We start from the raw sequence: 25775 nt of genomic DNA, 5'->3' as shown, positions 1-25775 counted from the left end.
CCTAGTCTTCAATCTGCGTAAGGGACTAAGAATGTTCAGCTTCTAAAATCTAAAGATATTGTTACAGTGTGAGAAACCTTGCAAACGGTGCAGATAGTGGAAGCCAGAGCACTTTGCCAAGTTTATCTCTGCTCTTCATTCGCAATTTGGAGTTGTGATCTGTTGCAGTTATTTAAGGCCTTCTGTGATGAAGAGTGGATCAGGAAGCCGGAGAGCAGAGAGGAAACGCCATGCTGCAGATCTGATCCCACCAGCCCCTGTTTATATGGTGACAGACACGTGCAGCTCTCGTTGTGAGATGAACATTTTCAGTAGGTTGAGGAGGTATTAATTACAAGATGCACAATGTGTTAATGTGCCTGAGAATCAAAGGTAGGATTCATTAAAGCGAAATGTCTATAAAGACATTGTGATATGCTTGGAGTGAAATTTACATGATTGGTCTGGAAAACAAAAGTGTTAAGGGATGATGCCATTTCCTGCTCACCAGTGAACCCTGTCCCACTCCATAGCTGCTTCCCAACCAGCCCTCATTCATTCGTGGTGGTTGTCCTCATGGCATTGCTTTATCCTACTGTTCCTAGGCTATGGGGTGTGCTGCCCTGCCTTCTCCTGAGCATACTGTAACAGGAGCACAGCCAGGTCACTGTGAAGAGATGCGGTAAAAGAGGAACAGGACTGCAGAGAAGCTGTAGCAATGGGGCAAAAGAGCACTGGTGATGTCTAGCACCTCGTGAGTTGGTAGTGATGTTCTGTAGGGTTACATCAGTTTTGTCTTGGAAAGCACAAAGCGGCGCAATCTGATCTTATTTCTTCTGGAGACAATGGCAGCATTCAACTAGCAGAACGCAATTTTGAGAGGTGGAAAGAGCTATTCTTTGAGTCCCATTGAGTCTGTTGTGCGTACCTTGGACTGGGGGGAAAAAAAAGAGGGATAGTGATTGGGAACATCAGAACTGGCTGCAGGAAGATCCCTGGGATGGTATGGAATAGATTCCTGTCTCTCATTTTGCATGAAGTTCTTAATGCAGATACAGAGCTTGTTCTTGGCACAGATGTTCTGAGGTGATCAGTGTCAAACTTGAGAACCTCTCAGTGCTATGTAATAGTAAGTTTATTTTGCCTGTTGTTACAGGTTCTATTAATTTCCTGATAATGTCTAAAAAACCGAACTTTATTGAAACATGGATTTGCATAGAAATGAAATCATATCGTGGTATCTCTCATACTTTACCATGTGACTTCTTAGATTGTTCACTTGAGAGCTGCTCAGTTTTGGAGTGCAGCTCTATACCAGTAGCTGTTCCATATAGAAACTCAGTTTCTTGGGTTTCAGGAGCTGTAATCAGTGGTTCTCAGAATGTGTGGACATTCTGAAGATCCTTAAGAATACTGTTTCAAAAGTGAAATGTGAAGATCTGTCTTGTAGACGTCTCTGGCGCGCTACATGTCTGATGTTAGTGAGCCTGTGTAGGAGGTAAAGAGGCTCTGAGGGAAAGAGGTTTGGCTGTGCTTTTGCCCAGAAGCCCAAGTCTGGCTCTGCTTTCTTCTGAGACAGCAACTGCAGAATTCAGTAGGGCGATATGGTGCTAAGGCCTTGGTCATACACTCTGTACAAGGAGAGAGATGCCCTTACCAGCACACACTCATAACATCCCATGTTTGCAGTCACCTGCCTATTCTTGTTTGAGCTGTGTGCCTCAGGGTTAGTGAGAAGCAGAATACTGAACACTGATGTGTTTTGGGGCTTTGAAGCTGCATTTTGGAAACTGTAGGCAATAATAATAGCTTTTATAGAGAAAAAACTCCTTAGATACTTCATTTAAATACGAGTTTAGAGTAAGCTCTACTTAGATGATAATCTCTGCGAGGCAGACGTGCTGTTGTAAAGTTCCATCCTTTCAGTTGGCCGAGGAGGACTGTTAAGGATGCAGTCCTTAACACGTTGCTGAATTTTGTTTGCGTTTTGAAAGATCTACAGAGTATTCCCATTCAGTTGAGATGACAGAACTCAAACAATTAACAAATTCATCTTCCTTGACAAGGTTATTTCATGGTTCGCGTTTACTCTGGCAGAGATGAAATCCTTTTGCAGTCAGGAGGTGCAGGTTCTGGTACAGATTGCCCTTTACTCTTGGTAGTTCTAGAATTCAGCAGTAGTGCCACAAGAACAGCAGGTATTGCTGAGGTTTGTGTATCCTTCATGTTCTCATTCCAGTGAGCAGTTTGTGCTGCACTCGGCTGTGAGATATCAGTAGTGTTTTCTACTCCCATAAATCTCTGCAGTCGTGAGATGAAGCTTTCAGATTTTATTTTGGAAGAAAAAACTGCTGTGTGTTTTCACTGCAATGTTATCAGTCACTGGAGTGGAGGAACTTCACCTGAGCGTGACTCTGAAAATTCAGTAGAGTTCTTCTATTTACACAACTTAAAAGCATTGATTTTAAACCTTTAACGATTCATTTTGTTGTCTCTATCGGCACAGGAATTCTAAAGGATCTGTCAGCAGTTGTGGCAAAGTACGATCATGAATTCTTCACCCCCTGCTTTTAATATTGAATCCTTTCCTACTGACAAATGCTTGCTTTATGCAGTTCTGTTGACTTTGTTTTTCCCCTTTCACCATTTAAATTCAAAGTTGTTGTCTTTAGCTAGTAACATTTGTATCTCCTTTGGTGCTATGCTCAATAGTTGAAATAACTTCACAAAACATGCTGCCATGGGGAATTAAAACTGCTGGAGTTATGTTTAGTGCAAATGTCTGTCCTCTGTTCTGAGCATGTTGATGTTTGTTTTTTTGTAGTGGTGGAAGAAGGACTGTGGGAGAATGGTCTTTCCTATGAGTGTAGGACCCTGCTCTTCAAAGCGATTCATAACCTTCTGGAAAGGTAAGAAACACTTTATTGCACTCAAATGTTTCATTTTTACATTGAACGAGATTCAGGATATTTATGTGCCATTTATATTATCGATCTTAAAATAGATTTTTTAGAGGTAGAACTTCACTACAAAAATGTGAGAGAGAAATGGATTTCTGAAGTCATTTAATCTGGTAATGCATCATGAAGGACTGTGCAGACTAAATACTCATACAGCAAGTAATGTGGTGTGTTTTTCTGCTTGTGTTCGTGCTGGGGAGCTGTTTCAAGAAGGTTAAAAAGTTTAGGGAGTGGAGTGTTTGCAGAGTATAATTGTATCTGACCCCTAGCTCCTTTGAGATTAAATAGTTCGTCTCTTAACAGCTGTTACTGAAAGACCTTAACTCCATTCTTCCAATCACCTTAATGACATGCATGTTACAACTTGGCTCAATTTGTACACAATATTCAGAGGGAAGCTTCACAATTCTGTCTCTGGCTGCCTTAATGTAATCTAGCATTGGTTCCTTTTGTCTTCATAATATGTGTATAATTTGGCTGCAGAGTCACTGTATGATTAGTTAATACATTTGAAGCTTTTTCTTAAGCCAGCTAGCAGCTCTTAAGCATGCTGAAGACAAGCTTCCTTGTTAGTCCTTCAGTGTTTGACACTGCAGCCAGACTGGTGCATTTCATTCCTTCTGTTGTTGCAGTTCTTCAGGTCTTCACCACCTTCCTGTGTTACATTTCGTGTACTTTTATGTATTTTTAGATCTTCTCAGGATTGTGTCATTAGACTTTTCCCACATTTTTTGAATAATAAAATAGAATGCATCTTTCTTGTTCCACTGTGTTACAGTTTATTTGCAGGATGTAACAAGACATATTTTTCTTGGAAAGTAAGCTAATTGAAAACACTTTCATCTTGTCTCATTTAGCATCCTGTTTGCTTTGATCTGCTTACTAGTAATCAGATTTGCATTATGTTCCTGAGGCTGAATTTCCATGAGCATAGTAACCGTGTCCCCTTGACAATCAGTACCTGTTTGTGCCCAGAGCGCGTTAACTCCTACATGCACACACAGGTACGGAGGCCAGACGTTGCACTTCTTATTTCCTGCTTCATTGCTCTTTGGGGGGATTTTAATACAAATAGCAGACTGCTCAAAGTGAATAAAAATGAACAAATAGAAACATTCTCAGCTTGGAATGGTCACTAGTTCTGTTGTCACTTTGCAGAGTGTAAGTGAAAAATGCATTTTACACATGCTTATTGATCTCTGGTACCCATCCAGCGGTTTTTAAAGTAGGCTCCTAATGGATATTCTTATTTCTTGGAACACTTGAAGCTCGTGAAGTAGAATTTACGAAGATAGCCTCATCAACAGCAGCAAACTGTACTGGGATGGGGTGGCAGAGCTAGGAATATCGTTTGTGCCTTGGCTGAGCGAACATCCCAGGGGCACTCTTTCTGTCAGCAGTGGTTGGTGGCATTCTGTTGGTCAGCATACACCTTTGGGTGCTACTGGGAGCATCTCTGAATGCCTCGGAGGCCCAGACTTGGCCTCTTACCCTATGGCTGAGGCTGCCTTGTTCCTCTCCCTGGGCCACAGGTGCTCACAGAAGCATGGGGGTTGGAAGGGACCTCAAGAGATCATTGAATCCACCTCTCCTGCTAAAGCAGATCCCCTACAATAGGTCACACCAGCAGGTGTCCAGGTGGGTCTTGAATATCTCTGTGGAAGGACACTCCAGGGGGCTGGGGCACAGCATGGTGGCCTGCTCCTGGTGCAGCCTGCTCTGGCTTGGAGGCCTTTAGCACTAAGGTTTATAATGCACATGTTGTCAACGTGACCGAGAGGGCAGGTGACCAATTATCTATCACTATCAGCACTGCAGGCTGCTGTCACCATGGGCCTGAAGCTCCATGGCCCTGGGCGGCACAGTGGTGCTGCCTGCTGTCCCCAGCAGCTCATTGCCTTCCTGCTCAGAAAGCGCTGAGAAGATCTGAGGAAATAATACTGATTAAAATAATACTGTTTTATAATCATTTGTATGCCCTCATCGGATCACTTTATCTTAGAAAAGTAAAATCAGGAGTACAGGAGGTCAAGTGGCAGCGCGGTGTTTTAATAGCTGTGCTGCTTAAGAAGAAAACAGCACTCAATCTTAACGAGAGGAGCAAGCAGAAGAGTTCAGAGTATTTTATGTTTCCATGTGATTAAATAACTGCTTTAAAGTGTCTACTCATCTGGGGTTTATGACCAGCGTTTTTTTCGCTCAAGTTCATTGTTATGGCTTAGTGCTAAGGACTCCAATTTCTGCTGGATGCTTATAGAGCAAGACCTAATTCAGCGCTGTCATTAATTGTTCACTCGGCCAAATCTTTGAGACCTGTGCCTCTGCAGTCATGCTTTGCATTTCATATAGGATTATGTCTTGAGCAAGCTGAGGTTCAGCTCAGCATGTGTGAGGGATGGCTCATTCCTAAGGCCAGCTCTGCTCACCAAGACTTCTTTCTGGGAAGTTAACATTTGTTTGAGGCAGTTAAGCCAGCTATCCCGAGACATGATGATGTGGCATGAAATGTGCATGTGGGGGGAGTTTAAAATTGTACTTCTTGCTGGTACAGATTCTTTTCTTTAGGCATCTGATATAAACTTTACTTCCTTTGTTTTTATGAAGCGTGGTGACAGTGAAGGGCTTTCAGACAGCAGCTCTTTCCTAGGGAACCACTTACTGAAGAATTCCTTCTTTTCTACCAGCACAAGAGCAGTGTCTTGAGATGCTTGGTGACCTAGCTTCCAAATTCAGTTTAAGATATTGAAATACTCAATGAACTGGATTATTTTAAGTTGAATAGAGAAATGGTGTGGTTAGAATATTCTTCAGCCTAGTTTTAATTTTGGAAAACCCTGCCAAGTTTATACAGAAGATCTATGAACACGCTGGTATCTACGTTGTCGTCCATTTCCCATCTGTTTTAGGTGTGCTTTTAAAATATACAACACAAAGATTTTCTAAGTTTTAAAGAATGTGGTTTCTCAGAACGTGAGGTGTGATTGTTTTTGGTTTGTCTGTAATTCTGCAAAAGAAATAAATGGTTGGAAAACTTGGAAGGATGGAAGAGTATCCTTTTTCCATCCAACGAATGAAATACTATTTAGATGTGAAACATAGAGAAAGCTTGCATATTGCCTTTCATTTGTAATCATATTGTAATATGAACCACTAGCAAAAATCAGTTTGTCATTGTTTTCAGAACTTAATATTTATCTTATTAAAAGATAAGCCTTCCTAACAAATCTGTGATCACTCAGGCAGTTTGCTCAACTGCACATTTAATGTACAAAGTGTGTTTAAGTTGTGTTGACATAATGCAAGTGGGATTTATTGGTACGGGTGGATGTAGGAAGTCATCCAGCACATCTTCAGCTTGTCAGCCGAAACTGATTATTGATCACTTTGGATTCTCCCTACTTTTTTCAAAGCCACAGAGCCCACCATTTCTGGAGTATGTTTTGCTGGAGAGAAAAATGCATGTTTTTCTGAGAGAAAAAGCTCTATCATAGTTACAACACCTGAAATAACGCTGTGGATTGTGTGAATAGAAAATGGTTCATTGATAATTTTCACTGTTAATTTTGGGTTAATATAATTTCCTGTCGTTCATATTCTATTGTTAGTTCACACTGTCGTTTTCATGTGGCAAATAAGGAACGTGTGTTCTTTGTCATGAAGTGTCAGAGAAACACAGAACACATTCTGCAAATAATCTTTGTTCAAGAAGGGGGGGGGTTAGAAAAACAAGGCAATGGATCATTCAGCAAACAAAGTTGGTGTGGAAGAGGAGAGATTCAGTCAAAGAGGAGGGCAGAATGTGAATATCTGCAGTAGTGCCTGTGTGTGGAACTGGACAGTGACTGCTGTGATAGTGTGGGATTTACATGGAGCTCTGAACCCAGAGCTGCTGAGTTGGTTTCAGACGAGGGAAGACCAGCTGTTTAATCTCCTTCTATTTGAGGTTTCAAAGACTGCTTTTAATTACATCCTAGGATGTAACTAGTAATTATTGATGTAATTGTTTTCTAGGTGCTTGATGGATAAAAACTTCGTGAGAATTGGAAAATGGTTCATCAGACCCTATGACAAGGATGAGAAGCCTGTTAACAAAAGGTGAGGTGATGTTTATAACAAGTACTGTTCTTGTCAGTGTTTTGTTTCACATGCCAATAAGTTGATACTGCCTTTTGTGGATTGTTTTCCATTTTATTTATCATATAGCAAGTAAAAACATAGACACTGTTCATATCAGTAATACGTGGAAAGTAATTAAGTAATTTCAGAAGCATTGGTGATGATAATTTAAGATGAGAGGTGAGCATGGTGTTTGACTCTTGATTTCACTTTTTCTGGATATTTTTTTTTGTGTCTACTTGTTACACTCATTATCCAACAGCATTCCAGGTATTTGCTACGAATGATTTGAATTTCTGGACCCCTTCCCTCAGCCTGAAATTGTAAGCAGAAAATTAAGTATAAGCTTATTGAAAGTTGCCACCCTTGATATATAGCTTTCAGTGATGGGGCAGGCTGACTTTGGCTGATGGATGTGCTTCTCTTGCAGCAGGACAAGCATGGGAAGGGGTAGCTGTCTGCACTTGCTCTCTGCTATTTCCTCTCCCAGCGTTAAAGGTTACAGTGTTCTCAGATCTTCTGGTACTTGCATTTATAGTGTCAAGAATAATCTGAGTTAAGCTGAAACACAGATTTTCTAACGGGAATCATTTTGACAGAACTGGGTTAGGAAGTGACTAAACATGCAGTTATGCTGGGAGGTTTGAAGGTAATGAGCAAGCGGAGATGAAGTGGGGTGGCAACTTCTTTCAGTGTAGCAAATCACAGCAGCGTGTCTGAGGACAGCTGTAGGTAAGGTGAAAATTGGTCTGGAGCTCATATACCCTCTGCCTGTCTCCTAGGTATTGTACTGTTGCTACAGTGGAATATTACAAAGCATTGCCTGCATTCTGTGACAGATTGTGTTAACCATGGACATGGAAACAGAAGCTGTTCTTAAGATACAGCATAGTAATTAGACGTGAATTTATCATCTTTGTGAAAAAGGAAAGCTTCAACTTAGTGTTGGGATGTCTCTTTTGTGCTGCTTGGACTCTTTGTAGCTAAGCAGAGTTGTGCTTTAAGTGTAACTTCTGTGGCTTTACTCTCAGCTAATGACAAGAAGCCATTGAAATCTCCAGTTTTGTCCATGTCTTCCTGTGCTCTGGCTGGACATAACCCACTGCCCCCTCATGTTTCTATGCTTGTTTTCTGATCACAGGAGTATCTAATTTTCTGGAAGATGGCAATGGTTTGGTACTGGATTGGTGCTAGGTACTTGGTTCGGTATTACTGGAAAAGTGAGAGAGCTCCTTTCAGCAAAAGCTGTTTGTTTTATCAACCTCACTGCAGCCTTAGAGCACAAATGAAATGCATCTGTGATTCTCGTGTTTATTCCTGGTGTGCGACAGTCTGAGAACTGAAGCATCTGATGCAGCAGACAACATCTGTCAAACAGCAGCAGCACTGACAGAGGGGAACGTTGCTTTAGAATGCTGGGAAGCTGGTAGGTTCTGTGCCTTATTTACATGTGACACCAAATTGCTCGTACAGTGAGGTGATCTGAGGGGATCTTCCTGTTGGTTTGGGATGTACGTACAGTATGCACGGGAAATCATCTAGAGAAGGCAGAACTATGGAAATTAATGTAGAACACTGAAGTGATATTTAAATGTCTACTGTATATAAAACGGCATTTTTATGGGGAGTTTTAGGCTTAATGAGTGGATGCTTGATTTCAAGAACACAGTTGTTGTTGGGTTTTAATTAGTGAAACTAAATGTCGTTATCAATCCTATGGATATACAGAGCTGTGTTGTTTGTTTTTTTAAGAGCATTTATGGCCCAGTTGGAGATGGCTTTGGGGTTGTTTGAGGTTGGTCATTTCTCTGTTGCAACCATGTCATAGGAACTGTCTGATGTTACTGGGAGGTGGGGTGCTGGCTGCAGAAGATGGCAGTAGGATCTGGTTCAGACAGTGGCAGTAATAGCAGGAGGCTTTGAGGATGAATTTGTCCTGACTTTTAATTTAATCTCTTGTACTTCTCTTTCTGTGTCTCAGTAAGCACAGTAAACTATCTTTACATAAAAGTATTAACATTTGTTCCACATAAATTCATTGTGAAACTCCTGCTCTAAGCAGCAGCTTGCAGATAGCACAGTAAGGAGCAGTTGTAAGATGAGCAGGCCAGCTGCAGGGGGGTAGGTGTTCTAGCACTGCTGGTGGTAATGCCTTCATGGCTACAGAAAGTTGTAAAATATGGTAACTAAACCCATGTAAATGTGTGAAATACCAGAAATACACTGGGATCTGTACACTGATTAGGGTGGAGTTTGGGACCATGTAATCACATTGAAAATGTATACAGTGTTGTCCTTGGCTGGAACAAGGTGTATGTACATACACATTTTAACCCTTTCTGAATGCATGGGAAGCTGCTCAGATGTCATTCAGACAGAGAAATGCAGGCGGTTCTGCAGTCTGGTTTTATGCCTCAGGTGAAGTTAGTTGTCTCCAATTTTGGAAATCCTGGACCACCAACTTCATCTCAGCAGAGCACTCACTGGGTGATGGCTGGCTTTGAGCACCCAGGGAAGGAGCAGAGCTCGTGCAGCTGGCGTTCACAGTGCAAATCCATTCAGGGCCTGTGATTTTTGTGAATGGCATTAAGGGAGAAGGGTGGGGAGATGTGTGAGTTTAGAATGAAGTCAAAGATGAAGTGGAGCGTGGCAGTGGCCGTGACCCACTTAGTCCTGAGATGTGAAAAGGAGGCCTGGGAACAATGGGTGACCTTCTTGGGCAGCGTGAGGAACAATGTGCCAGATGAATTCTTCTGCTCTGCTCAGACATGAGGGAACAGCAGAGGGAGTTACAGATCCACATGCGATTGTTTTGCTTGCAGGGGGAACCAGATGCTTTTGACAGGAGATTTAGTGCGGTGTTGTGGGTTTTCTTTCCCAAGTATCCTTTTTGTTGGTAGCACCAGCTAATAGTATGTGTTGCTTGCTGAACAACGCTGCGTGCTTTATAGTCTGTTCTACAGCAGTGTGTGTCTGAAATATGTTTCCAAGCGACTGCTGAAGAATGCTAACCTTGCTTATTTATTGTCACAAATGATAGAAGGAACTGATATGCTTTCCGCTGTGTTCGCAGTCACTTCCCAAGTTGTGCGTGTGGATTTTGGATTGTGGATGCACTGCTACAAATCTTGAGCATGCTATCGAAGGGAGAAAAAAACTCACCATCTTCTTTTGAGGTTTTAACTAGAGTGATTTCAATGTCTGTTTTGTTGGTGTGTAGTAGAAAATTGAGAAAGAAATCAGTTTATGTGGAATTGCATGAGCAACTTAATGTAAGTTAAACTGTTTTTTAAATGACTTACATAGCTGGTGGATCCACTCCTCTGTTCCAAGTTTGAGTTTTCTTCTCTTTAAGAGGAATAAAAAGCAAGGAAAGTTCAGTCAGTAAAGTACTTGGAAGTACTTACCTCGTTACAAGAAGTACTTTTTCAGCTCTCTCCTAGTAATAAGAAAGGTCAGTGATGTTTCAGTAGCAACATTGCCTTTCATGCACTTGAAGCAGTGCAGGTGGAAGAGCAAAGTGCATCTGGGTTGCTGTGAGACAATACAGTTCTTCAATTTCGGTTTCCAGTCAAATTTTTGTTACTGTTCCATGTAGCAGTTGATCCTCCTGTGGTGCTGGTAGAAGTCTCTGTAAATTACAAGCTTACAGTATCCCAGTAAATAAACTATCCTAAGCTTTCACCTCAGCTCTTTCCCCTTTAGTCTGAGCTCTTGGAACATCCATGGTTTAGCAGAGTTCAGTCAATACATCCACACCTCTGCTTTTTGCAAGCATCGGAGTGGGGCACAGAGGAGTGCCTTGGAGGGCTGAGTGCTGCAGGCACTTCAAGCACTGCTTTGAGTTCTTGAAAATCACCGGTTTTCTGGGAGTAGCTGTAGGACTTAGCCAAGGAATATCTGTCTGATCAGCGATGCCTCTGGTGGCATTGAGCATCGTTTCCAGGTAAGGCTGCAAGCTGCATTCTCTTCTTGCTGTGCTAGGAACTCGTGTCAGTCAGTTCTTCATCTGAAGGCTTTAGTAGGCTCTGGGGGAAGCTGCAGTGCAGGGCCAGGAGAGCAGCGCCAGGCTGTGGTGTGTGGCACTGAACAGATAATGTCTTCTGGCAAATGTTATCAAGGTGATTCATTAAATAATGGCATCGTTCAGTAGGAGCACGGCAGAGCAAGTTTAACTGATCTAGTTACAGTTTTTTAATGGGATTTGAATTCCTCAGCTGAGGAATGGTAATTGATTGTGCACATGCAATGCTGTGAGAGCACGAACCAAGCCATTTAAATTGTTTTGATTCTTATTTCTGATCTTGTATCAGAAATCTTATTTCTGTACTTGTATTTTAGCAGCGAAGATTTCAGTGATGTGATCATATTCTTGAAAGCGGTGGTGCTGCAGTAATTTACAATGTATGGCATGCTGTAGCCAACCAGTAGCTTCTTGACTGAGGAAAGGCTTGCAAGGAGAACAATCTGATTTAATTCTAAATCAGGTATGATTTGTTCCCAGCTTCTTAAATAAAAACTACAGAAATATTGAGTAGTGAGAAATACTGCATATTTTTCAAAAATTATTCCCATACTCAAAAAAACAGGCTTTTCTATCGTAGTTGGAGAAGAAGCTTAGTTCCCAGCCAGAGGTTTTTATACCTCTCAGGTTTAAATTCTGAAAAGTAATGCTAATCTGAGGTTCTTTCTCAGTCTTACGGTTTCAGCAGCAAGCTCTGGTGTGCGTTTGTTTCATTCAAACCGGCAGCCTTGTGTACTAAAGCTGATTTTACCTTCCAGCGTTGGGGAATGCAGCCGTGGGAATGCAGTCTGTGTTCATGTTTAGCTGAAGGAGTTGGTGCAAAACACGGAGTGCAAACTTCAGTGTTTTTAATGCTTTCTCTTTTTGCAAGACCTGATATTGCTGATATCAGTGTGCTTAAACTTCTGATGTCTTAGAGCAATTTAATATAACTACACTAAAGTGTATTAATGTGATATAATTTGTAAATACAATAAATGCTTTTACAGAGACAGTAAAACATTAATAATTTAGAAGTACTTAAGAATGTTAAGATAATTTGGAAAAATTGTATTCAAACCTGTTTAAATTTGTACGACCTGCTGTATGCTACTGGTAACCTTGGAGTGTTGGTGCCAAATTTCAGGAATCCTGTATGTATAACTCTTGAGGATGCCAGCACACACTGTGCAGGAAAAAGTGGGGACTGCTGGCCCTGAGGTGCATTATTAGCACAGTAAATTCCTAGATGAGCTCTAAATTAAGTAGGGGTATTCTCTATTCAGTGGCTTAGTATTTTTTCATTCAGTAATGAAAATAATAAAACAGTGTTTTGGAAAAGCTGGAAAGGACTGTCACCATGCTGTAAAATTTTCATAGAGCACATGAAATATCTGCCTGGCTTGTGCTCTCCGTGCTGCCGTATGCTGTGGCACGTAGCCACGGCTGGTAGGTTTTATGAATGTCCTGCAGTAAATGAAACCAGAGGCCAGATGGATGCACTTGCAGCAAGTATTGCTGAGGGCTGCTTCCTTCCCGGATTGACCCAACCTTTTCAACTCCCTTTCCTGGGGTAAGAGCATTAAAAAGACAGTGGCAAAGTAACCCCAGGCACCAATTCTTCAGATTTGTTGACCCTTGCCAGTGAAGATAAAGTCCGAGGAATATCAGAGGGGCTCCCTACGTGGGGTCACTGGAAGATGTCACAGGAGCAGTGCTTCTAGTATGCTGTGTGTATCCACTTCAGCTAATTCAATTGATGCTGCAGAATGTCTTACACAATTGTTTGCTGAAGGCTTGGAGCTGAGCCAGACAGCTGAGATAGAGTGGGTAGGCTGTTGTTAGGTGTGCCATTTGTTCCACCTTTGCAAACTTACCCCTGTCTTGATAGCTGGGGTTATGCTATTGCACCGGCCTCTTTGTATGGATGCAGCATTATCTCAAAATGAGACTGCTGCTTGCTTGCCAAACAAAGTTTATTGTGCTCGCATACCACAGTGAGTCCTCTGTCCCTGAATTCATGCAGAAACTGTAAAAGGTGGGCATTTGGTGGGAGGGGAAGGGGGGAAGGGTGCAAGCAGCAGAAGTGGTGGAACCTCCAGAGAGGATTTTTGTAAGCTCCAGTGCCTTTCCAACACAGTGCACTGCTGGGCAGTGTTTGCCACGTCAGAGTGAGACGTTAGCAGAGTTCTTTCTCACAACAGCAGAGGATAAGAACAACAAGCTCTTGTCTGTTAGGGTAGCCCCTCTCCTGGGCTGTACTTTGAGGAAGTTGAAAAATTCAAGGTGCTGTCACTAAGCATGATGGAGCGTGCATTTTCATACGTTTTCAACTGCTGTTGTAAGGATTTTGAGGAAGCCAGGAAGTGGTTGGTGAGTGCCTGGGGAGGTATTTCCATCAGCAGCCACTTGCACACTCGAGGTCACTATTTTTGCTGTCTTTGGGTATATGGTGACGTAAACTGGAACCCCCAGAAGTCTGTAATGAGTATCCGTTACATCTAGGATTCTGAGATAAGGATCATTTTACTGACGTAATGAATACAGATGAACAGACGTGTATAAAACTGCTCTTCTCATCTTTTGTTCTGGGATTCTGTACAGCTTTGTCTTGAGCTTCTTATTTGCAGGCAACGTTTATTTCATATTCAAATGCTTACCCATGTAAGGCTATTGGCATGCCTACATGTGCATCAACTATGTGCATAATTTAATATAATTGAGGCACTGTACTATTTTTCACACTTGTTCGCTTTTCAAATGATTATTTGAAGATCAGAAATGTTTGTGTCTGGGATATACAAACAGCAAGTTGTTAAAGAAAAGCATGGTTGTGTACTTCTGTTTGCTGCTTCTTTGTAGTTATTTATGTTTATCTAGTTTAGAAGTGACTTTGTATCTTTGTGAATTGTTTGGAACTTCAATAATTGTATATGAAGCCTGGCTTAACCAGGACTTGGTGACCAATTAGTGAAGTCCCACTAATGTTTAAGCTCCTTTTCTCATTATGCGTTCGCTATTGGCACTGTATATAAAGGATAAACCAAGTGCCCCTGATGTGCTGTTAATTAGATTTGTCAGGGCTCCCAGTTGTACTGTCTGCCAAACACAAGTGTTGTCACTTACTGTATCAGTAATGAATTGACTTAAGGGCTTTTGTAGATATTTAGAGGGCCTTAGTTTTGAATACTTATTTTGCTGTAACTCACATTGTAGTTACTGCTACAGCTCTGCTTCCTGCATTCCAAAAACTTGCACAAGAGGTGTCAGCTTCCTTGAAGGTCTGAATATCAAGCTGCATTTTGTGCTTAGACTGATCTAAAATCCTTGCAGGCAGCAGGTGGCCTTTAGAGTTCTGGGAAAGCAGTGGCACTGTATGGATTTGTGTTGAGTCCAATTCAGAATGAAATGCACTTCTTCGTCTTCCCAAATGGAGCTGATGACTAAAGCCAAAAATCTTCAGTTTTTCCCCAAAAACAAGGAAGAAAAATTCAAATGAAGAAATTCCACTGAATTATTTCAGTCAGCAGTGTTACTTTTCATTTGTTCTGGTGATGTTTTCATACCTTTGTAAAATTAAGTTAATGTTGAACAACAGATTTTGAAATACAGCTTTATTTCAGAAGGAAGTTATCTAGGTTATTCATTTCTGAAAGTGCTCTTTGAGACTTGCTTAGTTTTTTTTTTTTTGCTAACCTTTAATGTCTGAAGACACAGACTGAAATGAAACTGAACTACTGTGGGTTTGATTGTATGTTTGTTTTCCCCCTTATTGCCAACCCATTCTTAGTTAATCTATCTGCTAGCAAACCTCCAGCTATTAATGACACTTCTGCAGTCTTGCATGTTGCAGCTGGCCAAAGTGACAGTTTCAGTCTCTCTTCTCCTCTTCTTTCCCTAAATCCTTTCCCCAAACCTCTCAGGTTTGCCTGTTTACAGCTCTGAGGAGTTCCCTTGCACGCGCTCGGTGGCAGGCAGGGCGCCAGGCCGTGCTGTGTGCTCTGTGCAGCCAGCATTCCAAATGCTGTCATCTGTGCTCAGTGCAAGGAAAACAGTGCAGAGGAAAGCTACCAGGCTGACACAGTGCAGTCACGTTGTGTGGCTAGGAAATCACGTGGCGATGCGATGTAAGCGGTCTATTCTGTGACTGATGTTGCATCAAAAAAGTTATGGAAACGCTTGTCTTTTTGGAAAATAATTGGCTGGAGCCATTTATAAAGAAACGAAAACTGAATTACGCTCTTTGGAATCCCTTTAATGTTTTGGCTTATTGAATTTCTAGATTCAAGGTAGTGGCACTCTTCTAAAGTAGCTTCTCTTTTAGTTTTAATTTAGTTAGTTAGTTTGGGAGATGGGGAGCTTGAACGAACACTGGCTATATCATAATATAAATAAGGCTCTATTATTCTTCTCTGTAAAACTAGTAATCTAAGTAAAGCTGTCCTTACTTCTAATAATGAGCTGGTGAGCTGTAGGCCATCCCTTTCATGACTAGAGCGAACATTGCACAGGACCAATCTGCTGATATACAGTAATTAGAGTGGATGCTTCTTAAAATATATCATCATTAATGAGCTTTGTTAGCTTCCACTTCCCTGGCAACTGAGTAAAGCAGAATTGGAGTATGTCACCAGTCCATTGCTGTAAGTACAGAAATAATGCTTGCTGGGTGTTTTGAGTCCACTCTTCTCACCTCTCCCTCTATGTTTGCTTCTGAGGGTTGTTCTTTGTCCTGTTGCTGTAGCTGAGTTCTGTTCTGAGCTCAGTAATATGTATCTTTTAAACCCGTCCAGAAAGGGAAGAGCTGCAGCTGGAGCAGTTGTGCTTGGTGGGATGAACTTGGTTCGCAGGTCAGTGTATTAAGAACCAACTGGTCATTATTTTTGGATGTTTTACCCAAGTGCATTGTAGCAGGTATTGACTGGGGAGTAGATTTTTACTTTGTGTTTGATCAGTCACAAAGTGAAAGAGCTTTTCCTTCAGTAGAGAGGTGCAGATGGGTGGGGAAGATGTGGTTTCTGCAGGCAGTACAATGAGCTGCCTACATTGTACACCTACCTCAGATAGATTTGGGATATGTTGTTGAGGAGTTTTGCATTTTGAGGTTTTCAATCTGTCCTTTCCTGTGGAGAAGCTTCCTGTCATCCTGCTTGGAGGTTGTCCATCTGTCTGAACTCCAGAGAAGTAAAACCAGTTCTCAGCCTAAGGCTAGAGGGAGGCAATGCGTGGAGCTGGTGGTTTCTCAAGCACAAAACCTGGGCAGCTTCCAAGTGCTCTTACTTTGATGAAGCAGCTTTGGATGTTCTGAGAGTGTTTGTTTACGGAATTGAGAAACCCTGAACAAGTGAGCAAACAGTGGATAGCTTTGAAGAAGGAAAGAGGAGCTGCCGAGCTCTCTCTCTTTGGGTTGGGTAACTCCACCTGCATGGCATTCTTGCTTCTGACTTGCAGCATAGACGATCCTCCTTTTCACTGTCAGTCACAGAAGATGCTGTGTTTGTGTCGTTTTCTTTCCTAAAAAATAGTAAACAAAAATAGCTATAGTAAGTCAGACTGCATTTAGTCTTTCTTTCTGGATTTTACTCTTGATAATAAAGCTGAGAATGAGTTACCATGAAGGAAAAATGTTTTTTGCCAAGTGGCAAAGAGCTCAGCAAACTGATCCTCTTTACCCATAATGTGCTTCATACTGCCATCTACTGACCTCATGTTTTGTCCTTGCAGCAGGGATCCAACCGTGGCTAACATTTGTGGTAAAGTGTGTGGTCCAAAAACTCCTTTGTCTCGATTATACCTCTGCAGCTGTGTCATTACAATGCTTGGATCTGGGTACTGTTTTTCAGGATTTAATGTACTGCTTTTGGAAGTGCTGATGTCTGTTCCAAAGTGTTTGTGTTGGACTCTAAATATTGAAACTAGAATCACAGAATGGCCAGGGTTGGGAGGGGACCTCAACAATCATGAATTTCCAGTCCCCTGCCACATGCAGGGCCACCAAGCTCCCCATTTAATACCAGACCAGGCTGCCCAGGGCCCCATCCAGCCTGGCCTTGAACACCTCCAGGGGTGGACGGGGCATCACAGCCTCTGTGGGCAGCTGTTCCAGCACCTCACCACTCTCATAGCAAAGAACTTCCCCCTGACATCCAACCTCAATCTGCCCTTCCTCAACTTCAAACCATTTCTCCTTGTCCTGCTATTATCTCCCCTTTCGAGGAGTTGACTCCCCTCCTGTCTGCAGGCTCCCTTTAGGTCCTGCAGGCTGCAATGAGGTCACCCCGCAGCCTTCTTTTCTCCAAGCTGAACAAGCCCAGCTCCCTCAGCCAGTCTTTGTAAGGAGGTGCTGCAGCCCCCTGATCATCCTCTGGACCCTCTCCAACAGCTCTTTGTCCTTCTTGTGCTGGGGGCTCCAGACCTGGACGCAGTGCTGCAGGTGGGGCCTCACAAGAGCAGAGCAGAGGGAGACAATCACCTCCCTGTCCCTGCTGGCCTCCCTTTTGATGTAGCCCAGGACATCATTTGTCTTCAAGCTGCAAGAGCACACTGCTGGCTCATGTTAAGCTTTTTGTCTATCAAGACCCCCAGGTCCTTCTCCAGAGGGTTGCTCTAGAAACTAGAGTTGTGTGGGTTTGCTTCAGCTGATGTTTTGGTCAGAGTTCATCTGTGCAGGGAACTGCAGGTGGAAGATACTGTGATCTCAAACACTCATGCAGCAATTCCTTTGGGTGTGTGGTAATTTATAAGAACAAAACCTCATGTGCTGTTGGATTTAATAACATCTGTGTGATCCTCCTCTGTGTCTGTTTTCTGAAGATATTTTCTTCCTGCACTAGTAGACCTCCTCCTTTTTTCCCCCATCTCTTCTTGACTTCTGGCTTAAGCTCTCGGTGGATTTTGGAGAACAGACTCAGGTTTGGACTGAAAAGCAATTTGAGGTGCGTTCTATAACGATTGGCGCCTTTGAGTTCTGCACTGTGTTACTGGACAGAGGAGCCAACAATACCAGGATGTTTAGGCGTACGTTGAAACTTGCATGGAGAACACTTGCATAGCCTCTGCTTATTCAGTCTCAGTGTCACCATGGCAATTGATTTTTCAATTTTCATCTTCCTCTGTTGGTGGAGTGTTCCATGGGACGTGGGAGTTCCTGGCAGGAGGTGTGGGCTCCCAGGATTTGTGACATGGAAGGGCAAGTGGAAAGCTTAATGCCCTTATTGGCACTCATTGGCAGAGCTCCTAGGAGAAGAATCTTGGAAGAACAAGATGGTACTGCAAGCTAGATGGAATTTCCCACCAGATAAGAAATTTTCTTTTTTTTTAATTCCTCTTTTTAATCTCTTCTTGTTACCAACTGTTCATGACCAGAGGAGCAGCAAGCATTTTTGGATGATGATATCAATGCGTTTAATGATATAACTTCCATCTGTTGACTAGAGAGAAAATCCCCACTGAAGGTGATAGAGAAGATCTGAAGAAAGATCTTAAAATGAATCTGACAATCTAATTTATGGAATTGGATTTGTAATGCATGGAATTACCTTCTTATTACTCTTCATATTACGCAGAAGCGCGCAGCTCTGCCTAAGCTACATTTTTGATCTGATTTTTTGAAGAACGCTTCTCTATCACAGGGAGATGTAGTTGAATGATTTACTGTCCCATCCAATTCCTAGAAAAAGATTTAATTTAGGAGGGAGCGGAGATGCTGCCTGAAGTGTTTCAGGTCTTGCCTACGTTGGGCACAGCCATGAGACAGATGTGACATCCAACAGAGCGAGTTAACAAGCAGTGTAATGCAGTCACTCTGGATATTGCAGGGAGCTGCCTGCCATTATATGCCGTTAGTTTCTTCTAGAGAAATATGCCCAGCTCCTCTTCTTGAGCAATCCTTAATGTAAAAATCATCTCCAGCAGTTGTCAGAAGTGAAGCAGCTTAGGGAAGACCAGAAGGTCATGCCAGGGATGCAGTGATTTTTCTGTACGCTTGGTCAGCTTCCTGCTGATCTTGGCAGTACAACTTGACATATTTTTCTGTTTAGTAACTGCTGGTAGATTTTTCTTATGCAAGTTTAATTGAGTTTGAACACAAATTTAGCATGGACAAATATTTGTTGCTAATTAATACTGTAGTTAATCTGTGCAATCAATGGAAAAAAATCTGTTGGTTTGTTGTTTTTTTTTTTTTTATTTTAAAACTTTTTTTTGTTCACCAGTGTAGTTTTGTCTCCTACTCAAAGCACCAAGTGGGCAGTGTAACCAGCTGGTTCCTTTCTGATCTGTCCGTTTGGTTTTCCATGCCTCTTCTCTCTCCTTCTTTAGTTATCTCCTTTGCAGGGAGGACTCCTGTATTTAGCTGCTTCTTGTGTGGATGCCATTCTGTACTTTTCTTTGTAATTAACTTCTGGTGCATTTCTTGTTCCTGCTGGCATTTCTTTAGGTTGAGAAGATTCAGAACGATGCCTGTTGTTATAAGAGTGCTTTCTGGTTTCATGGGCTGCTGAAACAGTTTCTTCTGTTTGCTCTTTATACATACTCAAATTCTCAGTGTTGTGTTGGTGGGTTTTTTTTTTTTTTTTTTTTTTTTTTTTTTTTTTTGGGGGGGGGGGGTGGATTTTTTTTCTACACAGATATTTCTCTGTGGAAATGTTTTCCATAGATCTACTGGGTTCTTTCCTGGCCAGTAATACCTTGGTCAGAGCCAAAGTTCCTAAGAAAGAATATTTTATACATATAATCTAAATATAGATTATACAGAAGAATATCTATCTATAAATTTGTTTTGGACTCCTGCCCCTTTTCTGTCTTTCTAATGAAGTTCCATTCACTCTGAACATGTTCTGTAGTTCTTTGCCTTAATCTACTTTTGCACGTTTTTCAGTGTCATTGCAGTAGCAGAATTTCTTACTGCTTTTTCTCATTCCTCCTATTTTGCCCTGACAATTGTGATGTTTCTTTCTATATGCAAAATGAAGGCAGGGACCACGTCTCAGTACCTGAAGCAGTGCCAGCAACAGAAGTGACCTCAGGAGTGCTGCTGATGTAGCTGTGCTGTGTGTGTAAATGAAGGAAGTAAAGGAGTGATCATAAAAAATAGAGAAATAAACATCTTGCTGATGGAAGTTGGGATAAAAAAAATTTCGTTCTAATTTAAGGAGTTAAATATTGTAAAACAGTTGATGAAGAAATTGTACTAGCAATGGGTTTAATTATCCCCACCCCCATTCAACACTTCTCTTTACAAGAGATGTCAGTGATACAGTTAATGGGACTACATTTATCTTCAGTTGCAGAGTGTTTTCTTAATATGCAAGTGTGGCAATTTTCTGTTGTGCTTAATCTTCCTAAAAACAAACCCGTGTGAACGTTCACAGCCGTGTCACGCTGCTCATTTCAGCTGTGTTCCATTTTCCCTTTGTGTAGCATTCGTGGTGTGTTTGAAGTTGCATTTTGGTTGTGTCAAATACAAGAATACTCAAAAATGTTTCAAATTTCAAGTCGCTGTTTTGTGTGAGATGAGTTATTTAGAGTTTAAAATAAGCTAGTCAGTCCTTTCACAGTATGTTGTTGTAGCAGATGTGGGAGTAAGAGTGTTAGTTCAGGGATTCCATTTAATTAAATCTTTCAGTTGAAAACTAAAGCACTGTTGAGACCGACTGCCTTTGTGGAGTGGTGCATTTTTGTGGAAGTGCTTTTGACTTATGTATGTTTTTAAGAGTAGCTTCATACAGCGCAGCGTCGTTTGAGCAGCATTGCAGAAGGAAACTCCAGCATTCCTGGAGAACGGATGGGCTAACTTTATCAAACCTCAAACTTACTTTAGAATCTATTTCTGGTACAGTGTGAGCAACAGCAGTATAGAAGTTGCAGTGCTGCCCTGGGGCTTCCTGACAGCATGATGTGGCTGCTGCTGTCCTGTGTGCTTTGCTTCCCTCTCCTGGTTTTGTTGCAGGCTGTGTTAATGAAGCTGGGTGTGTGCTTCCCCTGATGCATAGCTGAGGTGCTTGAACTGAAGAGTACTTGGTTTCACCTCTTCCTCCTTTTATAACTTCTTTGGGAAGCAGTACTTGATCGTGGAATCATAGAATGGCCTGGGTTGCAAAGGAGCACAGTGCTCATCCAGTTCCAACCCCCTGCTGTGTGCAGGTCACCAACCAGCAGCCCAGGCTGCCCAGAGCCACATCCAGCCTGGCCTTGAATGCCTGCAGGGATGGGGCATCCACAGCCTCCTTGGGCAACCTGTGCCAGTGCTTCTGTGTGAACAACTTCCTCCTAATATCCAACCTAAAGCTCCCGTCTCAGTTTAAAACCATTCCCCCTTTGTCCTGTCACTTATCCACCCAAGTCAGCAGTCTTTCTTCACATTATCTCACATTAAGAGTGTTTTGAACTGGTTGTTACACATTCAAAAAATTCAGGCTTCTTTTAGAGAACCAGGCCTTCCTTTCCTAATGGATTCTGAAGTTTGACCAAATTGTTTTTAAAGTAGCAGAGTTTGCTAAAAGCCCCAGTGAGCATCTACAGGAGCCCAGCTGGATGTGGGTGCCTGGCTGCTTTGCAGTGCTCCAGCAGATTCCACCTGTCTTTGCACTTTGTAGATGCATACCTTGCTGAAATTCCAGCACTTGGTTTCCTCAAGTATGAAGTTAATTTTATTTGTGACTTTACCGTTAAAGTTTTAAATATTGCTGATTATACAAGCCTCTATAAATGCCAGTCAAATTAGTTGTTATATACTGCATGGGTAGCATATTAAAGCAAATAGATTAAAGCATTTTATAGGAAAAAGTACAAATATATATTAAGAAAGCGAAGGTTAGGTGCGTGAAACTACTGGAAGAGAGTGAGCCCTGTTTGTTAAGCAGCCTTATGGCCCTGCAAGCTAATGAGCTGAATGTTGAGCTGCTAAGAGTGAGCAGATCAGCTCTTCTGCCTCTAAATCCACAGGGTCATTTTTCCTTGTATTTAAAAACCTTGAGAAACTTGATTTGGGGGCAGTTATGGTGTTTCCATGATTTAATGGGCAGGTAGCTGCCTGTAGGGTTTGCAGACGTGTTTGGACACCTACTCCATGCTCCTTCCAATTGGTATGAGGCATAAATGGATTCTTCAGGATGCTGCTCGGTGTTCTGTCTTAAAGCAACTTTGAGAAGCTTTTAAAACAGAGTTCCAAAGTGATTTGGTGCTCTAAGTTCCATGTTTAGCAGTGAGAGAAGGCTATTGATGCAACCCAGGTTTGGGGAGGCTTAGTCCTCTTATTACCATTGAAAGAAGGACTTAGACATTTTGTGGAAAGCTTTAGAGTAAAACATGACTTTTGTCATTTACTCCTCTTATCTTGCTTTCTTTGACACAAACAATTTGTGTTAAAGGGGGAAGGTTCTTCAGTTCTTGAGAATGGCAATGTAAACAGACATTTGTTAGTAACTTATTGGCAGAGGCTTTTAAGTTTGCATGCATATGTGCGTATAATTTTGAACTTAAGTTTGTCTTTGTGTTCTGTCTGTATAGTGGAGAATATAGTCTGGGAGGAAGGGAAACCACCCTCAGCTGATCTTTAGGCTGCCTTTGTTTTGAAACAATTCTGGAGCATCTGTCATTGTTTCACACAATTTCCTGTAAAGCTGCCTGTGGCAGTTGCACTCATTCTTCATTACCCAGGGGCTTTGCTAGCTATAAAATAATGTATCTGACTGCCTAATAGCCTAATATTCAGCCTTCCCTGGAGAAGTGGAAGTGGAAAGCTGTTTTTACTTTTCTTTTTGCTGACTGTGCAAAGCTGACCCTCAGTGAGCAGCTTTTATCTGTGCTGCGAATGAAGTAGAAGGGATTTCCTGGGATCACGGTGTGTTCAGCTACTAGATGCACCAGAGGATGGCTGTGATCCTTGGTCAAATTGAACTTCTGCCTGAGTACAGATGACACATCTGTGTGTGATCATCGTTCTTAGTAAGCCCTTGGTCTTTGGCTTTGTTTGTTTATTAGTTTAAAATAAACTGTAGAAATGGTTCAAAAATGATGCCTGGACACTGCTTGTAGGATCACTGCAATACGTGTGTTCTCCTCACATCCTTGCGTGTATCTGTAGGTACGTTTGTACCTCTGGTGTTCTTCACATAAAAACCTAAATCCGAGCAGTCAGTTTAGAATTCCTAAGCCAAACAGCATCGCTTAAGGATCGAGCTGTGCTGAACAGTTGAGAGTTATTTCTTTTCATGTGAACTGGGATTACCAATAAAATAAAGGTGTGTTTGAAGAATGACATTACGCCTGCATCTGGCAGTGCTGGGGAGGCAGTGTGAGCCTGCTGGACTAGTGTGCCCTGTAACAGTAATTCTGAGCTAGGGTAAATAGTGAGGTGAGAAAAGCACTTGGAGTACTTCAGTTGCAGCAGCATGTAAAACACGGTGTGATGCATGCTGGTTCAACACCGCTCTGACTCCTCCATCGGCAGTTTGATTCCTTCAGGTTCTTATTAAAACACACTGGAGCTGCACAGAACTTCAGAGCATGGCATTCCATTGAGGCCATTGTAACCACATGATTGTAACGTCCTTACTTCCTTGTCTGGCTGAATTAGGATACAGTCTGTATTTCTACATTCCAAACTCATGAACAGCTTCAAAGAGATTCTTTTCCCAGCCAAGCAGGCTGCCAGGGCTACTTTCTGATCTGAATGTGGGACTGAATTCTCCATTTTAAATCGAGTAACTTTTTTGGACTATTTCCTAAAGTAGTTATTAGCTCGCTTTGGAGTATAAAATTATGTGATGCACCAAAAATGCTTTGACTGGCGTATCAGCTGCCTGGTTCAGCTTTAGACTTCCATGTGCAGAGCAGTCCAGCTAATCTTGAAACTTCTCCAACATAAATGAGGTTTTGAAGCACACTGTGTGTCTGCCCTGCTCGGTCTCTCCTGTGAACCCTTAGATTTTGTACATAGCAAAAATGTGTGGCTGTATCTTTGTGAATGTATTAAAAACGTCTTAATCTCCTCATCACTGTTCTATCACTCTTTCTCTACTTAAAATCCCATTTCATGTGATCATTTTGTTGGCAAAATGCACACGGTACAATTTGTCTTTCAAGAAACACTTCAAAAATGTCATATTTTTAGGAGCCTAATTTTAGATTGGAATTTTTGTGGCTGGATAATTTATAATTGAATTCAATACTTTGGTGTTTTTTGTTTGCAGCTCGGTCTGTCCTGTCTTGATAGTAGGTAGCAGCTTTTTTTAGATGCATTTAAAAACCTTTCTTGATACAATTTTGTCTTTCAACAGTAGCGTTATGAAAACATTTGCTAATGGCTGAAAAATGTTAGCTGAGCTGTTCTGCCCACATCGTTTTAATATTGGGAGGGCGTTTGTTGTTGCAACTCAGAAAGGAATGCAGGTGGTCTGATTTCTTTCCAGTGGAATAAGTTGTTCCCATGTGAAGTTCGTATTTTGTCTGCTTTTTCGAAAGCAGATACACCACAGTGTTACTTCTTCATCTGCTGCGATGCCCCTGTGCTGGGCTCATCCATTGGATGCAGCCAACCTCCTGAGCATCTGCCTCTGAGATGATAGAAGAAGAAACACTGAAGCCTTACAGAAAACCCGCAGTGCTTCATTGCCCTGCTGCTAGGAGCTGTGCTGGCTGCATCCCAGCAGCAGTGTAAGGCTTGCTGGGACCATGCATGTGATACTTTGCCCATATGTGTTACACTGAAATATAATGTAGGCAGGGAAAAGTGACATGGACTTCATTCTGCTCCTACTTTGTAGTGCGTTCTCTCTTCTGCACTTCAGTACAGCTGAGCACAAGGCAGCCCTGCGAGGCCCTGCCATATGCAATGGCTAGAGCTGCTTCAGTCCTTCAAGGTCCCAGTGCTGGGCACTGGTGAGATATACTTGTCATTAAGGAATTTTTCCTTGCCTCCATCAAGAGGAGTTGGTTACAAGCACGTGCCTGCTGCAGTCATCACAGGCAACGTTTGCATTTGCTTGTCAAGTATTTGCAATGAAGCCAAATCCTGTAAAGCATTTCTTTGAATGTGACTGTATGACTTTACGTAGGTTTTTTTTTTTTTTCTGCTGAAAATCTGCTTAGAGTTCTGAAATTGGGCGTGGACCCCAACAAGAGAATTATTCATTCCTCAGCTTTGTATTCCTGGTTTGAGAAATGAAGCGCCGTGCCCTGAGGTACAGGATGGGAATACATGAAGTGTAATCTTAAATCTTTTTCTTTCCTCTCCTAACACATCTATGCTGTTGACCAGAGGAATTCTTTGTTCCTAAACTTGCCTGTGTGTTCCTCTGTGTGTGCAGCATTTGATAGGATCAGATAATATTGAAGACTTGTGGTTTGGTCATAATTATCTGTTTAACTTTTTGATTAAGAGTAATGCGTCACCTCCATTTGTTACCAGTGTAGCAGAAGTAAAACTGGTTTGTTTGGAGGCTGTTGGCTTAAATGCTGACGAATAACTGTGAGAAGCCATGAATAATGCAATTAATTGACTTTGAATCATTTTTAAAGGTAAATGTGGTTTTTGGTGCAGGCCACCGGAATGAATTCTAGGTCAGAAAGTTTCAAAGCTTCCTTAATTCTGATGGATGTGTTTTAATCTACACATGTAATCGTATCATAATCAACGATATGTAATCGTTGTATGAAGGAATTTTGTAGATACTGTTTCAATTTCCATGTTCTGAAACTCATCACTGCACTTCGCG

The 25775-nt window shown here is 41.9% G+C and overlaps 1 protein-coding gene across 2 annotated transcripts in view; it reads left to right on the top strand.

Moving 5' to 3' along the window:
• The window catches only part of MED13L (mediator complex subunit 13L), a 179211-nt gene that overhangs the window by 81247 nt on the left and 72189 nt on the right, over positions 1–25775 (top strand). For both annotated transcript variants that reach the window (XM_052689981.1, XM_052689982.1), the window contains 2 exons: positions 2804–2888; positions 6951–7034. In XM_052689981.1, coding sequence (XP_052545941.1) covers positions 2804–2888; positions 6951–7034 — 169 coding nt within the window. The remainder of the gene's footprint in view (positions 1–2803; positions 2889–6950; positions 7035–25775) is intronic.

Source organism: Tympanuchus pallidicinctus, unplaced genomic scaffold (assembly GCF_026119805.1).
Source record: "Tympanuchus pallidicinctus isolate F22 unplaced genomic scaffold, pur_lepc_1.0 scaffold25, whole genome shotgun sequence".
Taxonomy (NCBI): Eukaryota; Metazoa; Chordata; class Aves; order Galliformes; family Phasianidae; genus Tympanuchus; species Tympanuchus pallidicinctus.
Note: the sequence above shows the minus strand (reverse complement) of the source record. Positions and strands in the feature narration are given on the sequence as shown.